This window comes from Neoarius graeffei, chromosome 25 (assembly GCF_027579695.1).
Source record: "Neoarius graeffei isolate fNeoGra1 chromosome 25, fNeoGra1.pri, whole genome shotgun sequence".
NCBI classification, from domain to species: domain Eukaryota; kingdom Metazoa; phylum Chordata; class Actinopteri; order Siluriformes; family Ariidae; genus Neoarius; species Neoarius graeffei.
In genome coordinates, this window is record NC_083593.1 from 3,692,083 (window position 1) to 3,706,268 (window position 14,186).

The window sequence follows — 14,186 nt, forward strand, 5'->3', positions numbered from 1 at the left end:
GCTCAGAATCCTAGCGCTGCTTCTCACCTTATAAACTCTGCAAACTGCTACAAATCGACAAGAAATGTGAACATTCAGGCTTTTGGAGCGCTGACTCATGGACGCCATCTACCGGTGAAGGACCTGAACTGCATCTAAAACAAAGTGACTTACAGTTTGCTGAAAGTTTTGCATGTTTTAACCTTCAGTTCCTTGAATGTTGGCTGATTTCATGTAAAATGCAGGCCTGATATCTTGATTTATGCATTAAATGGTTAAATGTTTTATTTATTACAGTTGGAATCTGTAACTTTTTTATGTCTTGCCTTGTGTATTTATGGCATTGCTTATGGTTAATCCTATTTGTCTTCAGTTTGTGCTGTTATGTGTCTGTCCTCACACTGACCTCATACAATTCATGATAAATCTGTGTGTGTGTGTGTGTGTGTGTGTGTGTGTGTGTGTGTGTGTGTGTGTGAATCTGTTACAATTGCCCAACTTCACCTAGTGACAATCCAGCTCAATATTTTTTCATTCATTGTCTTAGTCGACAAAGAAAATATGCATCTTAAATTATTTAATTTGTGTTCATAGATCATAAGGGACAGACAGATCTGAAGAACCTTCTAATGCTGTATAATGCTCCTTCTTACTCAGACATTGGAATTAAAACTTTGTCTTTCAAACCAGATTTAAAACAATCTCTCTGTTCATTCATTATGTTCATCACATCCACTGGCTTCATGGGTTTAACAACAGGGCTGGGGTTTCATCATCATCCTTTTAAATTTTATTTTTTTTAATTGTTTTAAGATGTCAGGGGTGTTGTTTCTTTGTATGTATTTTTGTCATGAATGTTTTTTTTTTTTTAAATCTCACAATCTCATGATAAGAGGTACTCCATCAGTAAGCTCCTTATTTAGCCAGTTAGGGAAAGACAATGAAGGCTGGTTTAATAAATGTGTTTTTATATTTGTAATATCAGATATTATTGGGGAAAGGAGACTGGGTGCTACAGGCAAATTATTTTGCTAATTGGTTAAAAAAAAAACTATTCAAGACTAGTGACATAGTGGTAGTGTAGTGGTTAGCACTGTTGCCTCACAGCAAGGAGGTTCTAGGTTTGAGCCCAGAGGCCGACAGGGGCCTTTCTGTGTGGAGTGTGCATGTTTTCCCCATGTCTGTGTGGGTTTCCTCTGGGTGCTCCGGTTTCCCCCACAGTTCAAAGACAAGTGGTTGGGTTAACATGGGGCAGCCTTGGCCTGAGGTTGGGCTGAAGTGCCCTTAAGCAAGGGCATCTAACCCACAACTGCTCCCCGGGCGCTGTAGCATAGCTGCCCACAGCTCTGTGTGTGTGCGCGTGTGTGTGTGCTTGTTCACTGCTTCAGATGGGTTAAATCCACATGTTAAATTTCACTGCCCTGTGATGACCTGGCGACTTGTCCAGGGTGTACCCCGCCTTTCGCTCGTAGTCAGCTGGGATAGGCTCCAGCTTGCCTGCGACCCTGTAGAACAGGATAAAGCGGCTAGAGATAATGAGATGAGATGAGATGAAATTTCACTGTGTAGTTCAGTCTGTGCTTGAATGTCTGTGTGACAAGTAAAGGCTTCTTGGCTTGGCTCGTTTATGGGATATGTAGTTTTTAGAGTGGCGTTATAAGTAACGAACCAAGTAACAACAAGAATAATAAGAATTTCGTGATCCACATACAAAAAAATGTAAATCACAAAAATATTTACGTATATTCTTTTTTCAAGAAAAATTATGCAAAACTTATTTTTCAAGTAAAATAAAATTCTGAATAACATAAACGGAATCATGGTGCGTTCATGTGCTTTGGGAATTATGGTAAATACCAAACGCCGACATGGAAAAAGCACACATGAATGCCCCCTCTTGTGGTATTTTCCACTGGGCAACTCGTAGAAAATTTTGATACACGAGTTGCCGAGATGAGATGAACTTTAACCTTTCAACATGGCGGCGAGCATGGCATTCAATGTGTTAAGAAAAGCTCTACTTGTCATGATCAGGAAATATTCAGCATTATTTACCTTTTGATAACTCATATTCCTGCTGCAGCTGATGAACAAGGCAATCTATAATTGTTTTAGCCAAATAACAGGCCTGATTCTGAATCTGGTCCACCATCTTTAATTTGTCAACAACAACAAAGGCGGCACGGTGGTGTAGTGGTTAGCGCTGTCGCCTCACAGCAAGAAGGTCCGGGTTCGAGCCCCGTGGCCGGCGAGGGCCTTTCTGTGTGGAGTTTGCGTATTCTCCCCGTGTCCGCGTGGGTTTCCTCCGGGTGCTCCGGTTTCCCCCACAGTCCAAAGACATGCAGGTTAGGTTAACTGGTGACTCTAAATTGAGCGTAGGTGTGAGTGTGAATGGTTGTCTGTGTCTATGTGTCAGCCCTGTGATGACCTGGCGACTTGTCCAGGGTGTACCCCGCCTTTTGCCCGTAGTCAGCTGGGATAGGCTCCAGCTCGCCTGCGACCCTGTAGAAGGATAAAGCGGCTAGAGATAATGAGATGAGATGAGATTCTGAATCTGGTCCACCATCTTTAATTTGTCAACAACTACAAAGGCGTCACGGTGGTGTAGTGGTTAGCGCTGTCGCCTCACAGCAAGAAGGTCCGGGTTCGAGCCCCATGGCCGGCGAGGGCCTTTCTGTGTGGAGTTTGCGTATTCTCCCCGTGTCCGCGTGGGTTTCCTCCGGGTGCTCCGGTTTCCCCCACAGTCCAAAGACATGCAGGTTAGGTTAACTGGTGACTCTAAATTGAGCGTAGGTGTGAATGTGAGTGTGAATGGTTGTCTGTGTCTATGTGTCAGCCCTGTGATGACCTGGCGACTTGTCCAGGGTGTACCCCGCCTTTTGCCCATAGTCAGCTGGGATAAGCTCCAGCTTGCCTGCGACCCTGTAGAACAGGATAAAGCGGCTACAGATAATGAGATGAGATGAACAATAACAAAAGCATATGAACACAACACACTGGTAAATATCATCTTCCCATAGCACATGAACGCAGCATCAGTCCACTTCTGTTAACACCAGTGGTCCCGCCTGCTTTTTGTCGTAGCCGTCCACTCATTGGTCAATTTGTTGGAACGCCCTAAAGTGGGCGGTGCGGAACGGGGGCTGTATGACCCTCCTCGTGTGCCGTACAGACAGGTTTTCCTCCACCGCACCGGCTCTGCACAGAGTTATCCAGCGCGCCAGTCCTCATGGAACCCGAACAGATGGGCCCTCAGACTTTCCTTTACGGTACTGTTCATCCTTCTCTCCTCCTGCGTCTGTAAAGCAGCGGCGGGCTGAGTGGGATGGAGATGGAGTTGGAATGAGGAGTTTTGTTTCACCAGAGCTAGCTCGGAAAACCGTTAAGTTTAGCTCGTGCAGAATTCCATCATCAGCGGTTATATAACTTTATGAGTCTGTGTGTGTTTGGATAAAAGTCTTTATTATGATTATAAATTCGGCTTTAAGTTGTGTTAGCTCGTTTATTTAACTCGGGGTTGTTGGTTTTTTCTTTTACACGCGCGCGCACACGTGTGACGCGATTTCCAAAATGGCGGCGGCGGCCTTTAAAACATTCCAGAGGAAATAATCTGATCTCGGGATGCGTTTGAAAAGAACGTGACTCACTTTATCAAGAGTATTTTTGCATTTCTTGTCCTTTTTTTTAATTTAAATTAATAATAATTTTATTATTAAATATTAAAATACTCACAACGGTAAGTGGAGCGCGTGGCTCAGTCGGTGTCCAGGTTTCAGGCCTGATTGTTTTGTTTTTGGTCACAATCCTCATTTTATTCTCCTTAATTACTGAAACATTTTGAATGAGTTTATAAGTTGTTTCTGGTTATGCTGTTTTCGCCAGATGGCGCGCGCGTGTACACACACACACACACACACACACACCGCGAGCACGTGGAGGCTCCACTCTGAACCCTTCACGCGCTTCCCGGTACATTTTGACTCCCTCGGTCCCGTTTCTGTTCCCGGTGGTGAATCAGTTTGCATCTGCTTGCTTTCTCTCTCTAGACATGTTTGTGTTTAACTATTTCACAGGCTGTGAGCTGAAGCAGGGAAAGGAAGTGACCTTTAACCCCGAGGATGACGACTTCGAGCATCAGCTGTCCGTCAGGATGGTGCGTGCATGGAGCTCGCGAGGCTCCTGATCTTTTATATTCCTGATACCCTGTCCACACTAGGGATTCTGTACCGATACGATACTACTTCGTACCGCAACACCTGTCCACACTAGCAACTATACCGGTACTGTAGCAGTATAACTGTACCGGTACGAAACCCACAAATGTATGGGTTTCGTACCAGTACAGTATCGGTACTGTAGCGCTTCGCTGTAGTGTGGATAGATGAAGCGGTTCTGTATCGATACAAATATAATGCGAAAACGAAACGACCGTGGAGCTGCATGGAGCAAAGAAAGGGAGGGAGAGAAAGGGAGATTCATTTTCTTTAGGGGTGTTCACACGGCAACTTTTACTCCGGTGTAGCATCGGGGCTGCCCCAGTAGAGTGTTCACATGGTACAAAGTTATACCGGTGTCGCCCCTGAAAGCTGCTTAAACCGGTGCAAATCTAACCCTGCTCGGGAGGTGGTTTAAGAAATTTACTCCAGAGTAAATGCTAGTTTGCAGGGCAGCACCGATATAAAATGGGACGTCTGAACGCTACGGGGTAGACTCGCTACATGTGAGGAGCATTGATTACATACGGGCATTGCATAATTTGCATCCTGGTATTTTGCGCTTCCAAAATGCCAAATATCAACAACAACAGAACTGTGTGTCTTCATCCACGTTGTTTTTCCGGCACTTGGTGATGCCATGACAATCTGGAAAAGGAAGTACATTTTCACGCATGCGCATATTTCATTTCCGCATTATTACTATCGTATAGCACGGTCGCAAAAACTGCCGTGTGAACGCGAGTGGGGCTGCGCCGGTGCTAACGCGCTTCTCTCGAGTAAGCAGGTTTGTGACGTGTGAACGTTCCACAAAATTTACACCGGTGTAAGATATATCGCAACAAGATACATCGGTGCAGCATCGATGCAAATATGTGCCGTGTGAACACCCCTATTGTTTCTTTCTCAACTGCCTTGCGCGTTTTATACGATTCGACTGAATAAATGACCACCAGAAATACAGACTGTACATTGACAACAAAAAGCACACACGCGTTGTTTCATCCGCCATATTCTCAGAAGGAAGTTACTCGGTAACCACGGAAACATTTTGCGCACGCGCATTTCAACTACCGTGAAAGAAAACCGCAAACATTTCTCGCTAGTGTGGACAGATGCACTAAACTGTACCGGTATACTTTGTATCGATACAGTTATACCACTATCATATCTGTATATATGTGAACACAACGTTAATTTGATAGGTTTGTGTGTTAGAGTGCACACCGGAAGTGATTAGTGCACACTTTTTTTTTTTTACACAGGGGTCCTTGTAATATTTTTTGTACAGTCTCAGTTATAAAGTCCTACAGTGTAATATTTTGATTCACACCGAAACCATCATGGCCTGATTGGGTCAGTGCTCTCCTGCACTGGTTTAGTAAACTTGTGGAAATATCATTAAGTGTTGTGTATATGTCTCATCTCATTATCTGTAGCCGCTTTATCCTTCTACAGGGTCGCAGGCAAGCTGGAGCCTATCCCAGCTGACTACGGGCGAAAGGCGGGGTACACCCTGGACAAGTCGCCAGGTCATCACAGGGCTGACACATAGACACAGACAACCATTCACACTCACATTCACACCTACGCTCAATTTAGAGTCACCAGTTAACCTAACCTGCATGTCTTTGGACTGTGGGGGAAACTGGAGCACCCGGAGGAAACCCACGCGGACACGGGGAGAACATGCAAACTCCACACAGAAAGGCCCTCGCCGGCCCCGGGGGTCGAACCCAGGACCTTCTTGCTGTGAGGCGACAGCGCTAACCACTACACCACCGTGCCGCCCGTTGTGTATATGTGATAATGTATATGTATTATGTTATAGGTTTGCCAGAAAAAATCCCAATGCCGAAAAAAATGCTCCATACTTTTATTTGTCTGCGAAAACACATTGCATGCTGCAAAACATAGTTTGTAGTGTTTCAAATTGAAGTGACCGTGCACTGAAGGTGTCTAACAGCATTAGGACGTTTTTGTTCTTAGGACTACTATAAATAATGATTCGTAAATCTTTCTCTTAAAAAAAAAATCATTGCTCAAGTTTGTGGATCATCCTGTTTCACATGTGCACGTTTGTGTAACAGTTTAGCACCAATTCATTGGCGTTAATTAATCATCACCCATTCCGAGTTAAAGATCGTCTTGGTAATTGTATCCAGTCAAATAAAAAATTAAGCTGAAGTTTCATCCCGCAGGCGTGCGTCGATCAGGCCACCAAAGACGAGCTGAACGTCGTGGAAGTCGAGGGCCAGGACTCCGAAGGTCAGAAGGTCAAAGCCGTGCTGGCTACGCTGAAGCCGTCCACAATGCCAAGTGTGAGTGTTTCAGACTGTTGGTCTTTTTAGAATGCCTGCATGTTTGTGAAGTTGGATTTGACTGAAGTGGACTCGTGTTTCAGGTGTGTCTGGGTGGGTTTGAGATCACTCCTCCTGTTGTTTTCCGTCTGCGTACCGGCTCCGGTCCAGTTTACGTCAGCGGCCAGCACCTTGTCAGTAAGTAATGTGTGTGCTGATCATGTTTATTTGTGGGTTTCAAAGGAGTTGGAGAAGAAAATCAATCCGAGTTAGATCAACCTGGAGTTTTCAAGTAATTCCATTAGTTTATTGTGCGTTGCTTCAGAAATTTCATGCTACTTGAAGTCATTTTGACACACAGACCTGCTGATCTTTGAGGGACTTAAACTTTGTTGTCGTTGTAGTGATGGGCGGAGATCAGTCTTTCGATGAAGATGATGAAGAGGAGGAGGAAGAAGAGGAGGAGGAGACAAGGACTCCTCTGAAGAGAGCAGCTCTGGTCACCACAAAGCCATCAGTGAGTGTTCAGTAATCACTGGGCTCACTGTGATGTGTTGCTGCTGCTCATGCTATTCTGATTTCAATCTGATTTTTTTTTTTTTTCCTGTCTATAGAAAAAGATGAAGATGGAAGAGGAGGATGAAGATGATGATGAAGATGATGATGATGATGAGTGAGTGCACTTTAAGCTGCACCTGTGTGAACTTGTTCTAGTTTAATGGCTTTCTATGTGGTTAGTGTTTTTTTTAAATCTGGATCTTTCTTTCAGGGATGAGGAGGATGAGGAAGAAGAGGAGAGCGAAGAGGAAACGCCCGTGAAGGTTGAATCCTTGCGTGTGTTCTCGCAGTGTAGTTTAAATGTAAAGCGTGCATGAAGTTAATGTTGGTGTTTGTGTTTCAGGCCAAGAAACCAGCAGCCAAACCGCAGACTCCTGCTCAGAACGGCAAATCCAACACGCCAGCACCCAAACAGGTACCTGTCCAAAACATGCAGAACTTCCAGCACTTTCTATTGTTGACGTTCATAGTTTCCGAGCTGTGTACATTACATATACCCCACGCTGCGGAAGTAACAGTCTGTGGGGTGGAGTCAGATCTGATCAGCTCTTCCTGTGTGGGTGGAGCTGAGTGGAGTCAAGCGAAGAGTCTGTATGTGTTTATGTAACACGGTGTGTGGTCATAGGAGGAGTTGGATCAGATTTAGCTCCACCCCCTGGGCTTGTAGTTCTGTAGTGAATTCTGTGATAAAAGAAAGCTTGATCATTCTTTATCTTCCCATTATCTATAAACTCTTAAACCACAGCACTGGATCCTGATTGGTTAGAAGGAATTTCTTTTTAACTGCAGATCTTTGAATTCATGCACTTATCGTTTCTATAGTAACAACTCATTAACAGGGACTTGCGTTGATATTGTGATCCATATGTAAAACCTTTTTTAAACAGAACAAGACACCAGACGCTGGCAAGAAGAACGAGAAGAAACCACAGACCCCCAAAAGCCCACAAACGCCCAAGACTCCACAAACACCTCTCAGCGTCCTGGATCTCAAGTCTAAGATGATGGCTGCCGTAGGCAAGGTGTGTTTCAAGGTTCACAAGCACATGATGTGCAAATAAATGTGTTTTTTAAGATGAACTTAAAAAGAGATACTTCTTGTTTTGGGGTTTTCTTGGCCAGTCAGCAAAAAACTTTTTTTTTTTTTTTCCCCCATTTCCATGTATTTTATCGTTGTTTATATGATTATAAAAAAGTTACGAACAGTTTCCTGTGCCTGCGCTCACCAGGCGGCATTTTAACTGTAAATGAACTTCAGCTGTGTCTGATTAGGAATTCAGTTTCATACATCATCCGCTGCTGCACAGCAAGCACCAAGGACTCGAACCCAAAGTTTTTGGAAATCCTGCAGCTTTTGTTGAGCGGATAATAAAATATCTTTGAGGTGTATTAATCTGAATTCTAATAACCAAGCCTCAGAAAAAAAGCAAGTTTTTTTTTTTTTTTTTCTCAAAAACCAACCGCGGTAACGCACGGTTATTCTGTTTGGTGCGGAAATCGTTGAGTTGACCAGTCTCCAAGTGATGAAGTAATTAAAGCTAATTATAAACCTGTGTAGAAGTGACGGTCTGCGCTGTCAGCAAATTGCGGCAGTAATTAATGGAGTCAGCAGTCGACATTATGACTCGGAGATGAGACTAGACAGGAAATGCAGCGCTGATCACAATTCAACTTTAAAGTTGGTTCTTCTGCTTAGTGTTCATGTCCATGAAGGGGTGGAGCTTAAGTACAGGACGTGGATAGATTTATTTGTGGCTCAACTTAAGTGTTAGATTTTTCAAGAGATCTTTTGTATTAAATGTTTTCAAAGATATTTATATTAATTCCATATCAGTTTCTTCCTCGTGTCTTGTATATGCACCTGGGTTTTGTTAACAGTTAAAGGTGTTTACATATTTCTTAATTATTCCAACGTGTGTAAAATAAACCATCCAGAGTCGCATCGTTATTGTAACGCTCGATCGTGAGATTTCTCGCTGCTCTGCCCCAGCTTCTGGGTTTTGCCTTGACCTTGATAGCCATTCTCTGCACACGGTGATCGGGAAACTGACTTACTGGTCGTCTGTCGTGTCCATGAAATGACCTCGTCCTATGAAAGTAGGTCGTTCTTTACTATGTTATTTTCATTTGCGAAATCTAGTACGTTAATGTTACTTCTCCAGTGCTACTTTTCCACGGCTGGAGCTAGCAAGCAAGATGTCGTGAACGAAAGGATTGTGGCAGTTTGCTGATCCACTTAAACTCTGCCTGCTTCTTGGTGCAACTTTTTGTCCGGGGGGGGAGAGAGAGGATACAAAGCTGCTTCAAGCGATATGAGGTGTGACATTTAAACATTGTGGTGTTTGTTTGCAGGGAGTGCAGCTACCCAAACTTCAGCCAAAGTTTGAAAACTATGTGAAGAACTGCTTAAAAGTTACTGATTCAGAGGTATTTATTGGGTTTTATCACTTTTTTTTTTTTTTTTTAAGTTTCCATTCAAATTAATTTACCTTTATATGAATGTAATGTAGTAATGACCATTAGTGAAATGTTTAATTATAAATATTTGCCCTCTCCACAGGTGATGGGTGAGCTGTGGCAGTGGAGACAGACATTGAAGAATTAATCCAACGTTTTACTCAGTTAAATTATGTCTTGTCTTTTTGTTGTTGTTTTTTTTTTTTTAAATTTCTCCATCCTGAGTTGTTCTGTCTGATCCGTGCCGTTCTTTTTAAAAAGTTCATTTAAAAGTCACTTTATACCACCCACGTTCCTTGTTTTTCTTGACTTTTTATTTTTTTCAGTCATGTTCAGAAACTCCTTTGGGTTTCTGGTTCCTCTGTGAGGCTGTGTGTGCTTCTCCTGAGCTATAAATTCCATCATGAGTGCAGTGAAGGGACATTGTTTCTGAACGTTTCTGCATCGTGTAAGAATTTCATGTATGAAGCTGCAATTGTGAATACTGTAAAATGGCACAGGTCGGCAGGTTTAACTCTGAGAAGACGTTCTCTGTCCACTGAGTTGGGAGAAATGAAACTTGTCTGTTCATTTGCAATGAAAAATTTTACTGCACAGGAATTTTAAAAAAACTTTTGGGGGTGGCACTTTCTATGACTTATTTCTACGCCATGTTGAATTGCACCTGCTTCAGAAACAACTTTAAGTAAAAAGCAGAGTAAAGTGGAATTTTCAACACTTTTTATAATCAGGATAAGATCCAAGCTGCTGAAGTTTTCAATAAGAATAGAAATAAATAACTCAACTGCACCTGTTTTTAAATTTTGTTTGAGCAGGAAAATATTGAGCCTGATTGCTCAATATCTTCACCTTTGTTCATCATTTTTTAACTGTTGGCTTACTTGGGTTTTAGCTACATGATACATAGTACTGTGCAAAAGTCTTACACCTATTTTTTTTTCTCCATATAAACTTTGTTCAAGATTTCTCTTTGATGACTTCTATATTATCGAGTCAGTACAAAAACATTTTAGAGTACCAAAAGTTAGTTTTCCAGTACAAAATTTAATGTGACAGGAATATTACATAATATTACAAAAGACCCCACTTTTCAGATTAAAAAAGAAAACATAATGAAGGCTACTGGGGTTTGGTGCAAAATGAAGAAGCGAGTGTGACAGTGTCCAGAAGAACTGTGGCTGGTTCTGTAAGATGCTCAGTAAAACCTGCAGCTCGTTTCCTTATAAAACTGCACTCATTGGACCTGAGACTTTTTAAAGCAAAGGGTCATCTCATACCAAATATTGATTGTTTTATTATGGCTTACTGCTGTTTTATAATATTTTTGTTAATATTTCATTATTTTTAAGCCATTTTTGGTCCACAGCATTTCTTTGTGCCTAAGAATTTTGCACAGTATTACAGCTAATAGCTGAGAAAATGTGATGGGCAGTGAATCTGACCTGGGTACTCGTTTTAATTATGCACTAGATAGGTGTCTAATATTATGGCCAAACTTGACGGGAAGACTTTGTAGAAAAAGACACCCTGGCCTCAGCTCCCTGTTCTTGCCTGATGGGAGTGGAACCCAATGTGGCCTTCTATTGTTGCTCATCCACCTCAAGGCTTGATGTTTGGTGTGTGCTGAGATACTTTTCTGCTCACCACAGTTGTAAAGAGTGATTGAGTTGCTCTATACTTCCTGGTAGCCCAAATCAGTCTGGCAATTGTCCTCTAAACTCTCGCTCAACACTGAGTTTCCAGCCAGAACTGTCACTCTGAATGGTATTTTTGCACCATTGTGTGAAAATCCCATGAGATTAACAGTTTCTGAAATCCTCAAGCCAGTCCATCTGGTGCCAACAACCATCCCACAGTTCAAGTTACCAGAAATCCTTGGCTGCTGTTCCTTATCCTGATGTTTGATGTGAACATTTTATGCGTTGTGCTGCTGCTTCCATATGATTAACATAAACGAGCAGGTATGCAGGTGTTCCTATTAAAGTGGAGAGTGAGTGTATAATTAGCCTTCTGTTAGCTAGCATGCTATTAAACTTGACTACTATGATACTTAAAATAATACAGCAGCACAGTGCTCTATTCAATAGTTTAACCTGGATAATTATGCTAATTGCAAAATAGTTAGCCTTGTGTTAGCTAGCTTGCTAGAGAACCTGTTAGTTGGTTTCCCTAATTAGCTAGTTTACCCTGCTAATCTTTTCAGAAATTCTATTAGTTTCTGCACTAATGTTTAAGAGTGGGGTTCTACATGTCCCTTATAAAACAGGATTATGTCTTTTACAAGTCTTCACTGGGGAATCACTGAATTTATTTTCACTTCAGAGGGGCATATGGTATGTTGTTTAATCTGATTAATTGATGAGGGTTTTCCTCATTATCATGAACTGAAAGTCAAACAAATACATATATACAACATAATTATGCTGTTTACTAATGACAGGGCTACTATCCAACTAACCAGTAGCCAGGGCTGCTTTTTAACTAGTCAGTGCTAAATTAAGCTAATCGTGCTAATACCTCACCCATACCCAGAGAGTTTAGACTGGTTATTAGCTGTCTCTCTATATATTTTTATCTCATCTCATCTCATTATCTCTAGCCGCTTTATCCTGTTCTACAGGGTCGCAGGCAAGCTGGAGCCTATCCCAGCTGACTACGGGCGAAAGGCGGGGTACACCCTGGACAAGTCGCCAGGTCATCACAGGGCTGACACATAGACACAGACAACCATTCACACTCACACCTACGGTCAATTTAGAGTCACCAGTTAACCTAACCTGCATGTCTTTGGACTGTGGGGGAAACCGGAGCACCCGGAGGAAACCCACGCGGACACGGGGAGAACATGCAAACTCCGCACAGAAAGGCCCTCGCCGGCCACGGGGCTCGAACCCGGGCCTTCTTGCTGTGAGGCGACAGCGCTAACCACTACACCACCGTGCCGCCTATATATTTTTATATTTCGAAAAATCTAAATAAATATTCCTACCAGTCAATCCTATAGGTCATGGACTATGTTTCATAAAGGAGATCTATTTTAATTTCATTATATAAAAAAGAGAAAACAGGGTCATTGGATCAATACTCCAGGCAATTTCAAATTAGCATTCATGTTCTATGATTGATTAGAGATGATGTTGAAATAATGAACTTAAGATATCAAAGCAGGAAAATGGTTTAAAAGGAAAAAAATGTTTATTTTATTTATTTGAATTGTGTCTGGAGGGCAGGGGAGGGTGTGTCCCTGATTTTTCCACATTGAAGCTGGAAAACCTTCTTGTACAAACACTAGTACTAATGTGTGGTGCTGCTTATAATTCCTAAAAGCAGCATATAGCTTTTTTTTTTTCTTGCTTTTTAAAGCCGTGTAGAACAGGAACAAAAAAAAACAAAAAAAACTAAAATCTATCCTGGATATCACAAATACTGTACCTTTTTGACTTTAAATAAGCTACACGGTTCAGCCACTAGATGGAGCCAGACCACTGCAGCTCATTGGGTCATACTGTATACTGCATTTCACTTTCCCTGAATGATGTCATTGTCCCTGTGGGCCTACGGGGGGGGCCAGGGGAGGCCAGAGGCCTTCCTGTGTTGTGGATTAGCCAGGTCTCTGAACGTTTATTAATGGCGGCTGTTAGCTGTTAAACATTCAGAGAGCTTTATGATAGGATAGCGGGTTCACCTATTGTAATGTTAAATTGCTTTATAATGGACGGCATTCCATTTGCCCCCCCACCCTCCTTCTCTCTCTCTCAGGTGGGTCAGTTCCTCAGAGTCAGCACTCGGGTGGGAAATCGCCGGCCGTGTTTACGATCCCACAGGAGCCTGTGTGAGGCCCTAAGTGCTTCAGTGCTGCGGCGTGCATAATGGTGTCCAGTTAAAGCGCAACTTTCATCACACTATCTTCGAGCAGAGAAGTGTATAAAGCACTTCTGGGTGAGGTAACAATAAAGCACCACAAAAGAAAGTTAGAAGCCAAAAAAAAAGGAGGGTTTAATTACATTTCCAGTTATTTACATAGGAATTACAATACAATGTACGTATAATACACAGCATTTGGATGCATCGAGAGTGTTTTAGAAACATCTTAAACATTTTATTCACCACTGCATATAACTTCTCTTCATGGCACACCTTCAGTACTGTACAGCCTTCTTGTTTCTTTTTTTATAAGAGTCAAACAATTAATTCATTCGTCATTTCTGAAATAATGCCTCATGATTTTAAAAATAAAAAAATGAGATGAGCGTCGTCACTCACGCACGTTGCAATTTTGTCGAGCCAGAACGTTAGAATTTGATCAACTTCTCGCAAACTTGACCGTATGACATCACCAATTTGCCTAAACTGACTTTATCATTTCCTCTGACAAAATTCTGCTTTAAACCTGAAACACAGTAAAATAGTTCTGCGAGCGCGTTGCACAAACATTAACCAGATACCGAGCATAAAGGCACCTGGAACTTCAAGCTAGATATGACATGCTGATATTTTTATAAACTATATTTATAATCCTGTTTTGTATTTGCTAATTCTCTATCTTTTAGCCTCAAAAAAAAGTGCCACAGCAGCCAAGCTAAATGTGTTTTAATGCTAACGTTGCCTCCAAGCAGTTAGCCGACTTCACCAGTAAACTATCAAACATATCAATAGAAAAACTATTACATTGTGATTA

General features: G+C 42.1%; 1 protein-coding gene across 1 annotated transcript; it reads left to right on the forward strand.

Moving 5' to 3' along the window:
• The first annotated feature begins 3,132 nt into the window (after positions 1–3,132).
• Positions 3,133–9,794, forward strand: npm1a (nucleophosmin 1a). The gene is made up of 11 exons (XM_060909197.1): positions 3,133–3,248; positions 4,053–4,132; positions 6,395–6,514; positions 6,598–6,691; positions 6,898–7,010; positions 7,108–7,166; positions 7,263–7,314; positions 7,395–7,466; positions 7,939–8,073; positions 9,404–9,478; positions 9,612–9,794. The coding sequence occupies exons 1-11, from the start codon at positions 3,209–3,211 to the stop codon at positions 9,654–9,656; spliced, it is 885 nt and encodes a 294-aa protein (XP_060765180.1). The 5' UTR covers positions 3,133–3,208; the 3' UTR covers positions 9,657–9,794.
• The last annotated feature ends 4,392 nt before the right edge of the window (positions 9,795–14,186 follow it).

What these genes read in the sequence shown, in the direction of transcription:
- npm1a (XM_060909197.1), top strand. Translation starts at nt 3,209, where the DNA reads ATGGAACCCGAACAGATGGGCCCTCAGACTTTCCTTTACG. An exon ending in AAGAGGAAACGCCCGTGAAG is followed by an intron (nt 7,315 to 7,394) that starts GTTGAATCCTTG and finishes TTTGTGTTTCAG; the next exon opens with GCCAAGAAACCAGCAGCCAA. An exon ending in TAAAAGTTACTGATTCAGAG is followed by an intron (nt 9,479 to 9,611) that starts GTATTTATTGGG and finishes CCCTCTCCACAG; the next exon opens with GTGATGGGTGAGCTGTGGCA.